Raw genomic sequence first — 19,043 nt, 5'->3', positions numbered from 1 at the left:
GATCCTGCTCCAAGTTAGTGACTTGCTGGCCAGGGGGCACTTGGTTAGCAGCAACTGGGTTCTTAGCTTCAGTAGTTGCCTGCTTGTTGTCTGCAAAATGGGGACGTCTGTAGGGCAATTTGAGTGTACCATCAAGGTTTAATTCTTTTCCAGAATTCTTGTATACCAATGTTGCAGAACCCACAGTTACAGGGGATTGCTGAGTATCTTGGAACTTGTTCACAGGGCCTTGTGGTGTATGAGCAATAACACTTGCTTGAGGAACATCTTGAGAGTTGGGGTGCACCTCTCTGACTTTAGGAAACCCAGAGATAAAAGTAGACAGTGTGCCCTGCAAGTCACCCAAAGATTTCTGCAAGTTGTGGAAGTTGTCATGCACATAGTCCCTGAACTCATCAAACTCCACTCTATCTTGTTCCCTGTTTTTCTGCAGAAGTTGGACATCAAGCTGGAGGGAGGTAAACTCCAACTGATCAGTGGTGGTACGAATATCTTTGATCCGCATGCATTTTGTAATGCACTATGTAGTTACGTATTATGGGGAAATACCACATGAAAATCGGAAGTGTTTGTTTGTGCTTGGGCTAAGTAATTTTGTTTTAATACACCTGTTAGTGAGCTATTTAGACGTGTGCATTTTTTTACCTTTTGCTGTGTGTTAACTGTATCTCAAGGATAACTTTGTTCTTAAACTGTTGCAGATGCTCTTATGCCTTTTCTATCTCATTTTCTTCTTAACTTGTCAATTTACGCAATTATATATACATTAAAGCAAACCTATAGTTATGTATTGGTTTTAAACCCACGGTTATGTATTGGGTTTAAGTTGGTTTGGGTGGAAAAACAATGGGTTTAGTTTTGGTTGGGCTAAAAATAACATCAAATGGGTATGGTTTAAGTTTGATTTTGAGAGATAAATGTACGGGTATGGTTCAAGTATGGTTCAAGTATGAAACCATTCTCAGGTTTAGTGGTGGAGGAGTATGTGGGAGCAACCACCTTAGCCATGAGAAGATCAGAGAGGGTTCTGACAGAGTGTCTAAAACCCCACTGAAACTAGACAACACAAGAGAGGAATTTTACCACAGCCGCAGCTGCAACCCGAACTGGTGTTCTTAGTTCTGCCGCCGCCAACACCGCCGCCGACGCCGCGCCACCAAGTACACCGGATCCGGGAGGGTGGTGGGATTTTACTACACAAGCAATGAGCTTTTGCAACCACTAACCTGACCAGATCTGTACCGAATGATCGCCACCACCAGCGCCACCGTCAGCTCACCGCCGCCTGGATCGGGAGGGAGGGAGGATTTTCCCTGCTCTTCCCCCAATTCACGCCACCGGAAGATCTAGAACTACTCCGAGGAAGGACTGGCTCTGAATACCATTGTCAGACTCTGCTATGTGAAGATCAAGAACAGGGTCGAATTTCACTCGAACTAGCCACTTTACTGGGCAAATCACGGAGGAATTAAGAGGGTCCAGTACACGGAAGCCGGCCAGGAACACTGGCGGCGCAACGGGGTAAACCCTAACAAAAAGATGAGCTCAAACGAGCCTGATCCGTGGCTTATATAGCCTTACAAAGGAGGAACGAAAGTAAAGCAAAAAGTAGAAGAAGAAGAAAGGTGGCGTGCCGGATTAGCGACAGGGACGCCCGGCACGCGGATCGCCATCCGATCGAGCATCCACGGTAGCCACTGACTCCTTTAAAGCGAAGCGGTATGGGGTCATCTGGCGCGTTGGATCTGGGATGGAGGGCTCCTGCTGCTTCGCGCCACAACGTCGTTCAAACACACGGCTGATCACCAAGCCGGGTCCTGACAACCGGCCCACCCGTCGCGCGGCGTACCTCCGAGCGGGGTCCGAGGCGGTCCTGCACCGCGGGACGAGGAGCGGGCGCGGCGCGTCCGGAGGCGGCGGCGGCGCGCCTGGGAGCGGCGGCGGCCGGCGGGCCTGAGGGGAGCGAGCGCGCGACGTCGCTGTACGACCTCGACGAGGACTCTCCCTCCGAGCTGCTCCAGTGCTCCCCGTAGGAGACGCGCTCGCCGGAGGGGGTCTCTCGGGAGCCAGCAGGGTCAGCGGCGGCGAAGGCGGCCATCGCGCGGGACCTGAGAGGGAACGGGGGCAGGGCGTTGCGCTGGCGCTAGCGGTGGCGGCGGGGGGCGGCGAGGCTAGGCTAGGCGCGAGGGCAGGAGCGGAGCGAGAGCGGGAGCGGAGCGGAAGCCATCCCCTATTTTCTTGTTCTCTAGACAGTGTTCAGGTCCATAGTTACCTAATTGATTGTAATCGATACTTTTTTGTGTGTGTGTGCTTAACCAGGATATCAATGAACACTTCGTATCTACATACCTCAAGGGATGTTCGATGCAGATAGATAATGTAGATTCTCAGCCATCCCACGAGGGCGGTCTGCTCGTTTTTGTTAGTGGGTCTTTTACTGTCCCTGATGCCATGAAGCGTCGATTTACTCAGTCGTTCTTCCTTGCTCCACAAAAAGAAGGCTATTTTGTTCTGAATGATGTGCTTAGATACATTCCAGTTGAGACAGGTAACTAGCATAAGTCTTCAGTTTTTCACCTTCGGAGTTGCTACTTCCATAGCTTTGCTGACATTTCAATACTTGGTCAGAAACACCATCTGTCAAGGTTCCAGAGCTTCCGTTGACAGAATATTTCTGGGTATGATGAATATGGATGGTATTGTCAATGAAATCGTAAGTCGATCTACAGAAAGTATCACCCTCAGCAATGAAGTCGGGAATGACAGATACTCAAGTCTCGGCAGTGCACTACTAGCTTTCTTACAGAATGCAGGTTTATCCATCTAGTGTTTGCTTTTGTAACAAATGGGTGCAAAAAGTTGATCATTTGCAGATGTCTTTAGCATTGTGCATACATTATGAGTGACTTGTTAAAGGGGAGAAATCATCAGACAACTGAGTACGTCTAGTATATATGCATCTCAAAAGAATATGCGCATGTTAAGGAACATGGACAGTCTAGTGAGTGGAAACACAAAATTTGATTGAGGCTATGCTATGCAGCCATCAGCCACCCCACTGTTTCCGTTTCGACAAAGTTGCTTCTCCTCTTTTTGAAGTTCCAACCTCCCTCTGTACATTGGCCCCTGAGCTATTCTATACTTTGTATTGTCGCTGTACTCTGTTCAAGGAATATTTGCAGCCTCTTCACAATAGTCATTGCCGCTTGCTTGTGTGACAGTTAGATGTTGACCAAGCCCCTCTTCATGACACTCCATCCACACCGATCTCTCAATCTTCATGATGCTCTGGGTTCTTCCTCAGGATCACAAAGCCCTCCAGAACTGGTGTCAGCGGAATATATCTACACGCAGGAACAGCAATAAGCTCAAGCAAGAATCAAGTTACTGAACATAAGATTCATCTGAGAAACGTTCTGTAGTTACTTTTCAGTTGCTAGCTCAGCTCGCTCCCCTGCAGCGAGCAATACAGGCGTGTTGTGCGTCTGGAAGCCAGTGATGGTCCTGGGACTTCCTGCCTGAACGACCACGTCGACTGCTTGGCCGACACAAACAGGCACATTGAGGGGCTTGAGATCCTCATCCACGGTCAGTAACATCCTAGGCTGTTCCCAGCAGAGAAACACACATTTCAAATCATGTGATTCTTCTTTAACCCTACCACTGAGTCCTTAGTTGGAGATGCATACCTGCATAGCAAGGGCAAGGATGTACAGCATGTAGGGATAGTCTCCGAGGATGGTGGATTGCATGTTAAGGCATGCGTGCAGAACGGTTACAAGCCCAGCTAGCGCTACGCTGAAAAGTGACAACACAACAGCTTTAAAGTCGTGATTCCAGTAAAACCAAAGGAACTATCCTACACACATTACTCACGGGGATAGAAGTAGCCGGTCAGAGTGGTATGGGGCAAGTGTCAGCAAGCCCTTCCCAAGGTGAACAAGACCCTGGGCAATCCTCACCTGAAATCAAATGAAATCAACAAATCTGAAACCTAAATAACCAAAGGAAATCATCCTAACATTTAAAACAAGGATAGTGTTTTTTGCTGTAGGTTCGTACTTACACAAAACAGGTAAACGCTATGTTCCTGACTTGAGAGGTTACGAAGCAACTCGGCTATACGTGCATTGTTTGTACCAGCACCTATCAAACCCAGTGAGATGGTTGCAGCCTGCATGTAGTGATTTGATCAAATATGTAATCTGAGCAATAAGAAGAATCAATATTTATATTGTGACGAAGTTACTAACCATCATTACTTGACCGTCCGCATCATGGCTCAGTCTACTCAGTGTGGCCACAACGTCTACCTACATGATATGCAGACAGTATGAAACTAGACATCTGGAAGATAAAATCTATTTACAACAAGTATACCATAACTGCAGGTACTCGATGAGGTAGAATCAAATAAGAAGCAGCAAAGCATGTACTCCCTCCGTCTCAAAATTCTTGTCTTAAATTTGTCTAGGTATGAATGTATCTAGTCATGTTTTGGTATTTAGATACATCCATTTGTAGACAAATCTAAGACAAGAATTTTGGGACAGAAGGAGTATAAGTCTTTTTAGAGGTTCCACTAGAGGACTACATACGGATGTATATAGACATACTTTAGAGTGTAGATTCACTCATTTTGCTTCGCATGTAGTCCCCTAGTGAAATCACTAAAAAGACTTATATATAGGAACGGAGCGAGTAGTCGCCAATAATCAAGTAAGACCAAATATGTCTAACAAAGCATGTTCCTGAAGCACATTCAGACCGAAACGGATGGCTTTGCAATAGATGAAAAACTAACAGCCATGCATGTTCTTAGGCTATTGTGCTTCTACTGCTATTAATATATTACTACAAATATGCGTGCAAGAATAGAGAGATGCAAATGCTCCATCTTGTGGGATTGATCCATCCGCCAACCCAAGAAATGTTTCCATTTAATTTCATGGTGCATTTGGAAGGGCTGTTAATATGGCAAAAGTTTGATTTGTTCCCATTTAATGTTACAGAAAACAAGCAAAACTTGTATAAAATATAGGAGTACCTTTGGATTGGATATGTAGAGCATGCCAAGAGCAAGAGGAACCGCTCTTCTAATATTATAATCACCATACTTTAAAAGTTGCTCAAGGGACCGTACAGCCATTTCAACTCCTAATTCTTCAGCCATGCCAATAAGAGCAATTCCAAGTACTGCTGGCCCTTGGTGAATTCCACCTTCCTTTTTAGAGCAGATACTAAGGAGCTCCTGAACCTGAAAAATCAAATGGCGTCGTTCATTAAGAACAGCTATGCATTGAACTTTTGGGTATCATAGAATCTCTCTGCAATTCATGTATCTTTTGAAGGTAAGTTACCTTAAGCACATTCCCTGTCCCAGCATATGCCAAAGACATAAGAGTTACATCCCAATAGTCCTTCATTATTTTATCAAATGTTTTAGAAACCTCCTTCATTATTTCATCAAATGTTTTAGAAACCTTAACAGCATTAGCCTTCGGCCTCTCCTGATACAATGTTGTTAAGATCAACAAATTGAATAGGAAAAATTCATAAGCCTGTGCACATGCAGACACATTCGAAATAAAATGTATTTAAATATAAATCACATCAGCAGATGAACCTATTTTACAATAATGAGAGAAACCAGCAAAAGCATGGGTTTAAGATATATCATCAAAGGGTGTCCACAAATATAAGGGCAGGCACCGAAACATAGAATACATGTTTTAAAATTATTCTATGCTCCGAAACAAGAAAAAAAATGTACAGGAAGCTGTCAATCTTACTAAGGAGGAACAACAAAATTACCTGTTTTCCAAGATATAGAAGGCCAATAGCAACTGGAAGCAGACGAATAATGGGCTGTGCAAGCTCTGCTTTAATAAGATTTTTCAAGACAGATATGATTGACTGTGCAATCTCTTCATTGCAGGAACCAACAAACACCAATCCCAAGGAGATGGCAGAGAACACTAAGTCCACCAAAGGTGTTAGGGAGTCACTCAAGGTAATTGAGAACAGCGATTTAAGCTGAAAATTCGGAAACTATATCAATGCAAGATAATAAAGGTATTTCAGGTACAGGGGAATGCATTGATTTAACCTCGTCTTTCCGGGACCCAGCATAAGCGATACCAAGGCCCAAGATTGCCCCGATACGTGTAACTGACTCTGGACCCGTGCTATACCCAGAAATAAGAGCAAGTGCCTGGAAAATATAAGAGGTTATTACAGCAGATGACTTGTATTAGAAGAGTAAGAGGATGGATGGAGTAGGGTAGGGTGGCACATACAGGATGACAGTCATTCTTCACACCACAAGAGACAATTCCTATACCTAACAAAGCCCCTGCAACGACATGAGTATCATCGCTCTGCAGGTACTTGTCAAGTATGGCAAATCCTGAATCATGATCCCATAGATGTATCATTCCCTGAAAATGGTGTGTTAGTATTTAGTACTGTTATCTTATCAAATACTAGTATCATCTAGTAATCTAAAAGGTGCATTTGATAGAAATAGAATTATATCAGTACCAGACTAGCTACTGCACTGGCTTTCTCAAGTCCGTTGTTCTTGAATAGCAAATTTTCAGAATAATCTGGTATTGCAGTCATGAGTTTGTCCTGCAACAAGAATATGATCTTAATATCATTACTTTCCCTAAAGATGGCGAGGGAGTTCATAGGAGCTAACCTGGCAATAACCGGCATTCACAAATGCATTGACAAAAGTTGCGGCCAAATTTTGTCTTGCAGAATCAAGGCTGGAGCTTTTGGCACCTTGACTACCAATCAGATGAACCTAACAAATGAGCATGTCTTTTAAATTTTAACTGGAGTGCCTAAACAAACTAAAAAACTGCTTAAAAACTTAATTGGCAAATAACCTAACAAAGAATTACCTTATATATGTCCTCTGGAGATTTTGGCTCCATGACACCAATATCCCGCGCAAGGATATGGTACCACTCACTCAGTTTGGTGTTATAAACTACTTCCTGCAAAGCATTCTTCTCATTTTCATCTGCAATCATCTCATCATCAATCTCCATGCTTAAACCCTTCAATAAAAAGAGCTCAGTGATAAAGGAAATAAAGTTCAGAGAGTCTGCTAAAAGATTTAAACTATCTGTAGTATTGAATCTATAGATACAAACTATCCCAATTATCAGAACTGTAGATCAGCAGACAGTGGCAAGAATAGGTAATTTTGCTTCTGTTGCCTGTCTGTGAGCAAGGATGAGACTCACATAGCGTGCTATCATGAATGCGAGTTGCTGCTTCAGGGAGAAATCTTCAGTTTCTGCAAATACAATCTTCACAGTCTGACCAGAACACTAGAAGACGTTGGAATCGATGTTAGTGCCATTGAATTTCGGACATCAAATCACAGGCATACTTCATTCACCCACATTGTCGTCGTTGACAAAAAGCACAATCCGCAAAGCACTTGCAAGATCCCCAAACTTCATGTAGATGGCAAGGGCAATGTCAAGTGTGGCCATACAGGCATCATCGTATCTGCCAGTTTCCACCCCAACATAACAAGTGTTCACAAGTATAATCTCGATAAATTAGAGAGTGCATAAATTGACTCACGTACTTAGAACGAGTAGTCAAATACAAGCACACCCTTTTGTAGTTGGTAGAGTCAACAAGACGAAATAACTTTGCAAGGTATTCTTCATATTTTTCGTCTAAAAGCATCTTAAGGTATCCAACCTATTATGTAAAAAGAAATTCCATGCTTCAGTTGCATCTCAATAAGCATAAAAATGATCCATTAATCCTAACAGAATTGTTTCACCAAACCTCCATCAAAAGATCCAGAGCTTCAGTTTCAGCATTATGCTACAATAACAAAACCCATGAAAATTTCAATCCATCAATGAATTAATCACTATTAGGTTTATTTTAAACAATTACCATTGTTTATCAATTAACGATTAGCATATTTCACATAAGTTAATATTTTTATATGATGAAGTAGTAAAATGAAACAAATGCAACACAAAATCTAATCAGAATTAACCTTCATGTGAAATTTGACAATTTCCAGCACTAATTCTATTTTGGATTCAATTGGCGTTGATGAGCCATTGTGCTGCAGAACAAGAAAAGTTTGCATATTTAAGCCCAACTGCATGAAACAACTAATAGACTATAGCATAGATAACAAAAGAAAGAGTTGATGGAACTTCTTTTCTAACAAAATAAAATGCATTAAGAGATAGCAAACCACCAATCACAACTTCAAGAGTCTTGTCAACTGGAGAGCCACAGAAATTATGGTACATCGTACTTCATCCGTCCAAAAATACTTGTCGGAGAAATAGATAAAAATGGATGTATCTAAAATTAAAATACATTTAGATACATCCATTTCTATGACAAGTATTTCCTGGCGGAGGGAGTATATACATACTGACGATAAAGTCAAAAGGTCCGAGGAAAAACAATCAAAACACTTTCGATTCCAATATACAACATCTAGACAGAAATTGGATGTCATGCTACCATGAAGAACGATTAAAACACTATTGGTTATGAGCAACAACGTCTAGACAGAAATTGGATGTCATACTACCGTGAAGAGAGCAAGGGGTGGGCCCCTGTTCAGTTTTTTGCCGAAAACTATGTATATCTAGCATATAGTATGTATATATTCAGGAAAAACGGAACTAACACGCGAAGTGGCATGCCATCCAGACAGAAAGTGGATATCATACTACAGAACAAGGTACTCTGAAGAACATATAAAAAATCATGCAATACAAACGATGAAGTGGATTAGGATCTAACCTTCCACTCTTTTCCAATTTCAAAAGCCAAGTTTCTGTCGAACAAGACATTGACATAATTAGAGCCCACTATATGAAACAGCTTGAGCCTCGGCAACAACAAAAAACTTAAGAGCAATACTATAACCCATTAATTTCCAAACAATATAGCTTACATTTGACATGGCAGAATTACTAGGATGGCAAGTCAATAACATTCAAACTGGAACAACAAAAACTTACTTAAGAGTGATTCTTTAGATTTAGTATTGCATTTGAGAGCATATCAAACATAAAATCACATCATGTTGTATTTGTAGCTACAAGGATGGAAAATAGTGTATACAAAGACAAAATAGTACATAAAGATAATAGGGAGGTAGTTGCTGTTAGAGTTATAATATAAGTCATGTACCCTTTTGTATTTATCTCAATATATAAAGGGTTTCCTGCATATAGTCCATCACATGTACATGTATATATACCGGCCTATGGCCTCATGGGAATACAAGTTGCTTATTCCTAACATGGTATTAGAGCCTTAGGGTTTTTTCTCGCACGCGCAACTCGTGCTCCGATCCAATCTCGTCTCCCCGCAGTCGCCATCTGTCTCGTCCGCATCTGGCGTCTGCGTCCCGCTCGCGTCAACGCCAGCCCCCGGCCGCGTTGCTCCTGGCTGCCTGGATCTCTCTACCGCCTCTCCTGGCTGCCTGCCAGATCGAGGCAACCCCTGATCCATCGCGTCAACGTCAACCCCCGGCCGCGTCGCTCCTGGGTACTGGATCTCGCCGCCGCCTCTCGTCACACCAAGCGCTGGCCAGCGCTGATCCATCGCTACCTGATCCCGCCAGATATACGCGCAGGCACCCTGCTGGATCCCGTCCCCATCGCTACCGCCACCTAATCCCGCCAGATCGAGGCGCCCTGCTGGATCCCATCTTTTCGCCGGATTCTCCTATCCCGACGTGATCTCAAAAAAAAAAAGTCTGCTGCATCCGGCTACGTTGTTGTTCCTCGTTGCTCGGTGATCTTTGATGGCACTAACTACACCGAGTTCATTGGCTTCATGCGCATTCACATGCGTGGCATTCGCCTATGGGGTTTTCTTTCTGGTGAGGTCTGCTGTCCGCCATGTCCGGTTCCTCCCGTGGCTCCCACTCCGCCGACCCCACCGGCTCTTCCTGCGGATGCTCCTCAGGCCACAAAGGATGCGGCTAAGCTTGCTGATGAGGCCGTTGTGAGTGCTTATGATGAGAAGGTCTTGGCTTATGAGGAGGCTCTTCAGGTGTATCGTGGTGCTCTAACTGTTTAGACCCAGTGGCTTGATGATGACTCGTGCTGCAGCTGTTCTCACTGCTAGCGTTCTGCCTCAGTTTGCCTTAGAGTTTCTGGGCCTTCCTACTGTCTTTGAGATGTGGACCCGCCTTCGTCAGCGCTATGAGCCCTCTGGTGATGCCTTATACCTCTCTGTGGTCCGTCAGGAGCATGCTCTTCCGCAGGGTGACTCTACTGTTGATGACTTCTATGCACAGAGTTCTGCTATCTGGCGCCAGCTCGATTCTCTCCGCACTGCTGGTTGTCGTACTTGCCCCTGTTGCCAGGCTGTCCAGGCCGATTTGGAGTTTCATCGCGTCTACGAGTTCCTGTCTCGGCTCTGTAAGGAGTTTGAGCCCCGGCGTGCTCAGCTGTTTGCTCGTGGCCATATTTCTCTCATGGAGGCGCTTTCTGAGATTCGTGCTGAGGAGACTCGCTTACGTGGTGCTGATTTGCTGGAGGTTCCCTAGGTGCTCGCTGCTCGGTCTTATCCTACGCCACCTGCTGCACCGACCCCTTCTCGCTCGAGTGCTCCGCCGCTCTTGCCCACTCCTTCTGGAGGCTCAGGTCGCCCCCGTCCACATTGTGGCTACTGCAACAATGATGGTCATATTGAGTCCAACTGCTACACGAAGAAGAGACACTTGCGCAAGGCGCGATCATCATCTACGAAGACTTCGTCATCTACCTCGACAGCTTCAGCCATCGCTTTGACTGAGCAGGATATTCTGAGACTTAAGCGTCTGCTCGCTGCTTCAGGTTCTTCCTCGACAGGTACTGTTGGTTCTGTGACTGAGACTTCCCGCATTGAGCAACCACCTTCTACATAGTCAGGTACATCCCCATGGGTTCTGGACTCTGGAGCTTCCTTTCATATGACTTCTAATTTTTCCACTCTGTCCTCTCTTCGATCGCTTGATTCTCCTGTTCATGTCCTCACCGCTGATGGTACTCCCCTTTCTGTCGTTAGTAGAGGCAATCTTACCACTCCTTATTTTGTTCCTGATGTTGCTCATGTTCCTCGCCTTACCATGAATTTGTTTTCCGCTGGTCAACTTGCTGATTCTGGTTGTCGCGTCATCCTTGACCTTGACTCTTGTTCTGTCCAGGACCGTCGCACGCACACTCTGGTTGGGGCTGGTCCTCGCCGCCGTGATTCTGAGGGTCTTTGGGAGTTGGACTGGCTTCATGTTCCTTCCGCTGCCCACTCTATCGCCAGTTCTTCCATTTTGGTCGCCTCGGCTACTAGTTCCTTCCAGCAGTGGCATCATCGACTTGGTCATCTGTGTGGTTCTCGTTTATCGTCGTTAGTTCGTCGAGGTCTTCTGGGGTCTGTCTCAGGAGATGCCTCTTTAGAGTGTCAGGGTTGTCGTCTTGGCAAGCAGATTCAGTTACCATATCCACATAGTGAGTCAGTGTCTAAGCATCCTTTTGATTTAGTTCATTCCGATGTATGGGGTCCGGCTCCCTTCACTTCAAAAGGGGGTCATAAATACTATATTATTTTCATAGATGACTTCTCTCGTTACACATGGCTTTATTTCATGACTTCTCGTAGTGAGGTGTTGTCCATTTATAAGTGTTTTGCTGCCATGGTCCATACTCAGTTCTCTTCTCTCATTCGTGTGTTTCGTGCTGACTCCGCTAGCGAGTATATCTCTAAGATGTTGCGTGGTGTTCTTGCTGAGCAAGGGACTCTCTCAGTTCTCTTGTCCTGGTGCTCACGCTCAGAATGGCGTGGCTGAGCGCAAGCATCGTCATCTTCTTGAGACGACTCGTGCATTGATGATTGTTGCCTCTCTCCCGCCTCATTTTTGGGCTGAGGCCGTCTCCACCTCCACCTATCTCATCAATTTCCAGCCTTCCGCTGCTCTACAGGGTGGTGTTCCTTTCGAGCGTCTTTTTGATCGTTCTCCCGATTATTCGATGTTTCGCTTGTTTGGTTGTGTTTGCTATGTTCTTCTTGCCCCCCGCGAACGCACCAAACTGACCGCTCAGTCTGTTGAGTGTGTCTTCTTAGGCTATAGTGATGAGCATAAGGACTATCGTTGTTGGGATCCTATCGGTCGTCGGATGCGTATCTCTCGGGATGTGACTTTTGATGAGTCTCGTCCCTTCTACCCACGTCCATCTTCCTCGACTTTTTCAGTGGAGGATATCTCTTTCCTCACTTTTCCTGACACACCTATCACACCCGTCGAGCCTTTGCCTATTCGTTCCGCTCCCTCTGCTTCTCCCTCTGCTTCTCCACCTCCAGTCGATTTGTCGCCACCATCTTCCACGGTCTCCTCGTCTAGCATGTCACCGGATTCTACACCTTCATCCCCAGTGACTTCTTCGTCGCCACTCCCCGATTCTATCTTGGCGATTCCTCCTTCCATTGTTCCATCTTTTCCTCAGTGTTACACTCGTCGTTCACGTTCTGTGGATGCCTCTGTGGATGTGTCGTCATCCTCATCTCAGCCTACTTATGGCTTGCGTTCTCGTCCTCGTCCGCCTGTTGATCGCTTTGGATTTTCCACCGCTGGTGCTGCTGTTCTTGAGCCGACTACTTATCATCAGGTTGTTGTTCATCCTGAATGGCAGTTTGCGATGGCAGAGGAGATTGCTGCTCTTGAACGCACTGGTACGTGGGATCTTGTTTCCCTTCCTCCCGGAGTCCGTCCCATCACTTGTAAGTGGGTCTACAAGGTTAAGACTCGCTCCGATGGTTCTCTTGACCGTCACAAAGCTCGTCTTGTGGCTCGTGGTTTTCAGCAGGAGCATGGTCGTGATTATGACGAGACTTTTGCTCCTGTGGCTCATATGACCACTGTTCGTACACTTCTTGCCGTGGCCTCTACACGCCAATGGTCTATCTCTCAGCTTGATGTTAAGAATGATTTTCTTAATGGTGAGCTGTGTGAGGAGGTGTATATGCAGCCACCACCTGAGTATTCTGTTCCTGATGGCATGGCATGTCGTCTTCGTTGCTCTCTCTATGGCCTTAAGCAAGCCCGCCGCGCCTGGTTTGAGCGTTTTGCCTCTGTGGTGAGTGCCGCTGGTTTTTCACCCAGTGTTCATGATCCAGCATTGTTTATTCACCTTTCTCCTCGTGGTCGGACTCTTCTTCTTCTCTATGTTGATGACATGGTCATCACTGGGGATGACCCCGAGTATATTGCCTTTGTCAAGGCCCGCCTTAGTGAGCAGTTCCTTATGTCTGATCTTGGACCTCTTCGCTACTTTCTTGGGATTGAAGTCTCTTCTACCTCTGATGGCTTCTTTATATCCCAGGAAAAGTATATCCAGGATCTTCTTGCTCGTGCTGCTCTTACTGATGAGCGCATTGTTGAGACTCCTATGGAGCTCAATGTTCACCTCTCTTCTACTAATGGTGATCCCCTGCCTGACCCGACACGTTATCGTCATCTTGTTGGCAGTCTTGTTTATCTAGCTGTCACTCGTCCGGATATCTCTTATCCGGTTCATATTCTGAGTCAGTTCGTCTCTGCTCCCACATCGGTTCACTATAGTCATCTCCTCCGTGTTCTCCGATATCTTCGGGGCACGATCTCTCACCGTCTATTCTTTCCTCACTCCAGTTCTTTACAGCTTCAGGCCTATTCGGATGCTACGTGGGCTAGTGATCCTTCAGATCACCGTTCACTTTCTGCTTACTGTGTTTTTCTTGGTGGTTCTCTCATTGCCTGGAAGACGAAGAAACATGTTGCAGTTTCCCGTTCGAGTGCAGAGGCTGAGTTGCGAGCGATGGCTCTTTTGACGGCAGAGGTGACTTGGTTACGGTGGTTACTTCAGGATTTTGGTGTTTCTGTCACTACACCGACTCTGCTCTTATCTGACAGTACAGGTGCTATTAGCATTGCGCGCGATCCTGTGAAGCATGAGCTCACCAAGCATATTAGTGTTGATGCTTTCTATGTACGCGCTGCTGTGCAGGATCAGGTTGTTGCTCTTCAGTATGTGCCTTCCGAGTTACAGTTGGCGGATTTCCTGACAAAGGCCCGGACTAGAGCACAACATGGCTTTTATCTCTCCAAACTCAGTGTTGTTCGTCCACCATGAGTTTGAGGGGGGGTGTTAAAGTTATAATATAAGTCATGTACCCTTTTGTATTTATCCCAATATATAAGGGGTTTCCTGCATATAGTCCATCACCTGTACATGTATATATACCGGCCTATGGCCTCATGGGAATACAAGTTGCTTATTCCTAAGGCCTTGTTTGGTACTAGTGTTTTTGAGAAGATTGGTGGGGATAATCCTCCAAGGGATTGGGTGAAATCCCAACCTTCATCCAATCCCTTCAAATCCCCATTTATCCCCAATACACTAGGTACGGGTAGTGTATTTGGTATTGAGAAAAATGTACTATAGTTTGGGGATTTGAGGGGAAATGTGGGGATGAAACATGTCAAATACACTAGGACCAAATGGTGTTATGGGATGTGTGGGGATTGAGGGGTTTGACCGGGATAATCCCTACAAATTCCCTAAAATACACTAGTACCAAACAAGGCCTAACAGTTGCAAGTAACATGAAGAAAAGGTAAGTTTAGAATTACAGCTAGGGGACTGAATAATGTCATCACCTCACGTATTCATGACCCCATGAACATATATCAACTAAAGAGCCCATCATACAGTACTTCAGGCTTTCCTAAAACAAGAAAAGGAAGCAAGGTTTAGCAAGCTAGCCCTATACAGTAATGGTGAATTAAATCTAGATGCTCATTTCAGTATTCAGCTTTCCAAAAAAGCCTATGAAGTACTCCCTCTGTAAACTAATATAATAGTGTTTAGATTACTAAAGTAATGTTCTAAAAGCTCTTATATTAGTTTACGGAGGGAGTAGTATAATGGAAGTTAGGTGGTTTACGATGAGGGAAAACCTGTATTAAAGGAAATGTAACTACATGTAGGTTCTGGTGTTAAAATATCCGAGCAAACAAAAGGACTAGGTACCTGTTGGCTATCTGGTTTGTGTCAAAGCATAACACTGTTAAAGTTGCAGTCAGCAGTGACAGATGTGGTTCTTTCGCCAGCAACATTACGCACAGGATGATCAATCCAGATGTTAAATAAGTCAATTGATGGCCCTTGTGTTGATGCCGATACTGGTCGACTGGGGTAATACAGGATGACACATGATCGAGCCATAGGTAAGTACGATGAAGATTAATCCTTGCCCTTGGTCCCAGCGGCCCACACGACTAAATATTTTAGTGGGTTCAGGTTAGTTACCGCATAACAAAGGGATGAGGCCGTTAATCTAGATTTTTGTTTGGGGCCTTCACATATTTGCTCTTTGCTTATGCCATCTAGCCTGCTTTTAAGATGCATATTTATGAGTGCTAAAGCAAACTCTAACCACTATGAACTAGAAATAAATGAAAACAATTTGTAGAGTATATCTTGCTCGGAATTTCACGTGATGGTCATTTATAAAAAAGAAAGATACTAGCAGAAGGAAATGAACAAATGTTTAAACAGTGCTTTGGTATTTCCGCATACCCTTTCTCCTTCAGCAGACGTTGTCAAGGCCAATACTGACAGAATGTCAGCCATATGTTTCTGCACGATAAGAACAAACAACCATGAGCACCACAGTACTTAACCTTGGCTCAACTGAGACATCAGCAATCCCTTGATACCTTCTGTACAGGATTCCGCATTCTCGGAAAGTAAGCCTTGAGAGTTCCGTAGTGTGCACGGAGGAATTTGAGTGGTTTCGGGACAGACGTCATTGAGCTTGTCGCCGCACGAATCTCTTTCCTGTTAAGCATTAATCACAGTTAACTATGAACGGAGAAGAAAAATGGCATATTAGCTGTTTGAGGAATGCAGTGCTGGAGTCAATAGCAGCAGTAGGATGCACCATTCAAAACGAACAAATCAAATCAAATATCCCATCATAACATGATAGGGAAATTCAACAGCGAAAGTATGACGCAATAAGAATTGTGATTTCCTAGTATCCTGTGCCAACTTTAAGAGTAGAGGGATATAAAAAGCCTCTAACTGCGCCCGAAATCGGTACCCTTGCAAATTTTCATGACAGTGAATTTCGCAGAGCGTAACATTTCCCATAAAGTCGCCTGCAGATTGCAGTGCATACCGGTGGGTAAATCGAGCAATCAACCCAGAGACTAGGGTGCAGGAGACTACAAGCTAAACAGCGGCGCAACAAACATTTGCATGCGAATCGAGAGAACGGATCACACGGAATCACACGCCTGAATTCGCGCGTAAAAATGGCCATCCAAAATTGACAGCGACGCGCCTGGATTCGAACCGGAACTAAGCAGGAGACCAGAACCGAAACTAACCAAAATTGACAGCGGTGCGGGAGACTAGAAACTGAGCAGCGCCGCGACAAACGCTTGCATCGGAACCGAATTTCGTTTTCGCGCCCGAATCACACGGAATCTGGTTTTCGCGCCTAAACTGGTCATCCAAATTTGAGAGCGACGCGGCCGAATCCCGGGGAAGTTCAGAGGCGGGAGCAGGCATTACCTCAGGGTGTCGATGGCTTCTACCCGGAGGCGGGGGTCGGGGCTCTGTGCCCGCTCCACGCACTCCTCGAGACGCGCCTTGAGCTCGCGGTCCTCCTCCGACTGCGACAGGCACGAGACGCGAGTCACGCGACCGCACCGGTAAGAGAGAAGACGAGCGGCGCCCCCGCCCCGCGGGGAGGAGGCGGGGGAAGAGAAGGGAGAGAAGCGGCGAGGTCGTCGCTGCTCACCAGGTCGTCCCCCTTCATCTTCCCCTTGCCCTTGGCCGGCTGCGGCGGGGCGGGGGAGGCGGTAGGCGCTCCGCCGCCGCCGCTGGCGTCCCCGCGCGACGGCATGGCGATCCCGCGCGGCGAGGTAGGGTTTACGAGAGAGTTTGGGGAATCGGAATGGGAGGGAGGAGAGGGAGGGGAGGAGGATTTGAGTTGGCTGGTATGGTGTGGTGTGGTGATCTTTCAAGGAAGTCAATCCAACGTAAAGCGAAGTGTTTATATAGCGATCCCAGCTGGCGAACCGGCGAACCGATCTTTGCCTGGTTACTACTGTATTTTTTTATTAAGGAAAGCAAAGCTGTATAGATCAACGACGTTCGGGCATATTGCTCAACATGTAAGTAGACACACTCGGTGAAACAATAGTATTTCATTCGACACATACATTTAGGGAATATTTACAAACGATTTGGGCTAGCTCGTGTGTAGTCGTATTGAGAGTTCTTCTACACGCATTGACACTTCAGTTGGAGAACCACACCCTCAATTAAAATTTAATGTCTTCAATGATTGCTGCATATGACGAGGTATCAACGCGCCGAATATCCATCGCATCAGCCAACAACTTAGAATTCGTCTCAAAACTCACTCTGTGGCTCCCAGTTCAGTTGTTGTCGTCACCGCCGTCGTCGAGGCATTGACCTCTGCACCAAAGGCAACATGAACCAGCTCTTGCCGTCCTGCCCGCGCGATGACGACCTGCCCTGAGCTGTCGCGAGCCACAACACCCCACCCACTGAGGGAGTTGCCCGGGGTGAAGGCGCCATCGAGGTTGAATTTAGTGATCTCGGTTGTAGGATGCTGCCACTGCTCCGGGGGTCTCTTAGGCTTAGCGGGCGAGAAAACCTGCTCATATTCGAGTGCATCACAACGCGTCCGCCTCGCAATCTCTGTCGCATGCACTGGGAGTTCTTCTTCTCTGACTTTGTTTCGGTTGTTCCACCAATGCCACCAGAAGGATATGATTAGCACCCTTTTCTTCTCATCTAGACCCCATAAAGAGTCGAGGATTGCATGCACGCTCCCGATCCCCTCGAGCCAAATCCGCTCTAGGTCCAGTCCCAGGTGCCTCCAAGCCTCCTTCACTGCCTTACATTTTATGAACAGGTGGCCACCATCCTCCTCCCCCTGCCGCATAGGAAGCAGGTCGATGACTCGAGCTTCACACCTCGTCTCACCAAGTTTGATGAGTTGGAGGCATGGGGAGGGGATCACACCAGATGATGAGTTCCTGCCGGAGGAGGGGATACGATGAGGGGAGCAAGGGTTAGGCGCATCTATCTGGCCATAAGGAGTCGCCGTTGTCGCGACATAACCTCGGAGTTCCCCGTGTGAGCCATGGAGGCCCGCCTCCACCTGCAAGTACTTCGCTCTGCCGCGCCTTATCCGCGCGCCACCGCCGTTCTGCATCGAGCAGACGCATCATCCCTAGTCACTATAGATGTCGTGTTGATTTGATCCAGAAGCTGTGCTCGAGCGCCGAAACGGGGGCAGCAAGCGGGCAGAGGTACGGCCGCGGAGGCGGGTGGGTTGAGATCGACAACAGTGGTGGTTGAGGTCGGCCGCGGCGGCGAGTGGCGTGGCAGCGGCCTGGGCACACGCCAGGGTGGATCAGGGTCGACGCGATGCGCTCGAGCGCCGCAACGGGGGAAGTGAGCGGGGAGAGGTACGACCGCGGAGGCGGGTGGGTTGAGATCGGCAGCGGTGGCGGTTGAGGTCGGCAGCGGTGGCGGTTGAGGTCGGCCGCGGCGGCCTGGGCACAGGCCAGGGTGGCCCAGGGTCGACGGGAGGAGGCGATGCGTACGGGTATAATTTTTGCAGCGAATCGTTTTTTTCCTTTTGCGTTGCAGATAAATGATGGAGCGCGGGTTGAATAACAAAAATAACAAGGGCTTTTTAAAAAAATGTCACGGTGGGATCAGATGACAAACTCAAGGTGGTGTTCCATTCTCTGTCTCTACAACAATACAATCTTACATTCAATACATTCATTTATGAGCAAACAAATCCCCACAAAACAAAATTTCTTGCCGGTGCTTGGCACACGGTTGGAGGCATGGGGAGGGGATCACACCAGATGATGAGTTCCTGGCGGAGGAGGGGATACGATGAGGGGAGCAAGGGTTAGCCGCCTCTATCTGGCCATAAGGAGTCGT

At 46.5% G+C, this 19,043-nt stretch overlaps 1 protein-coding gene across 1 annotated transcript; it reads right to left on the bottom strand.

The window, feature by feature from the left end:
• Positions 1–2,846: 2,846 nt before the first annotated feature.
• Positions 2,847–17,024, bottom strand: LOC123411462 (26S proteasome non-ATPase regulatory subunit 2 homolog A-like). The gene is made up of 24 exons (XM_045104409.1): positions 16,620–17,024; positions 15,758–15,878; positions 15,618–15,677; positions 14,696–14,763; positions 8,812–8,845; positions 8,042–8,113; positions 7,822–7,860; positions 7,613–7,731; positions 7,422–7,530; positions 7,260–7,346; positions 6,912–7,070; positions 6,704–6,811; positions 6,544–6,633; positions 6,300–6,440; positions 6,110–6,214; positions 5,815–6,036; positions 5,361–5,510; positions 5,048–5,257; positions 4,254–4,313; positions 4,067–4,174; positions 3,877–3,962; positions 3,690–3,798; positions 3,427–3,605; positions 2,847–3,344 (listed from the first exon to the last, which is right to left on the bottom strand). The coding sequence occupies exons 2-24, from the start codon at positions 15,848–15,850 to the stop codon at positions 3,272–3,274; spliced, it is 2,481 nt and encodes an 826-aa protein (XP_044960344.1). The 5' UTR covers positions 15,851–15,878; positions 16,620–17,024; the 3' UTR covers positions 2,847–3,271.
• Positions 17,025–19,043: the final 2,019 nt, after the last annotated feature.

Source organism: Hordeum vulgare, chromosome 7H (genome assembly GCF_904849725.1).
Source record: "Hordeum vulgare subsp. vulgare chromosome 7H, MorexV3_pseudomolecules_assembly, whole genome shotgun sequence".
NCBI classification, from domain to species: Eukaryota; Viridiplantae; Streptophyta; class Magnoliopsida; order Poales; family Poaceae; genus Hordeum; species Hordeum vulgare.
This window is presented reverse-complemented; position numbering and strand designations above follow the sequence as displayed.

Coding starts and splice junctions, on each gene's coding strand:
- LOC123411462 (XM_045104409.1), bottom strand. CDS start 15,850: ATGACGTCTGTCCCGAAACCACTCAAATTCCTCCGTGCACACTACGGA. Junction 7,531..7,612: donor TATTTGACTACTCGTTCTAA/GTACGTGAGTCA, acceptor GGAAACTGGCAG/ATACGATGATGCCTGTATGG. Junction 6,037..6,109: donor CTGGGTCCCGGAAAGACGAG/GTTAAATCAATG, acceptor CCGAATTTTCAG/CTTAAATCGCTGTTCTCAAT.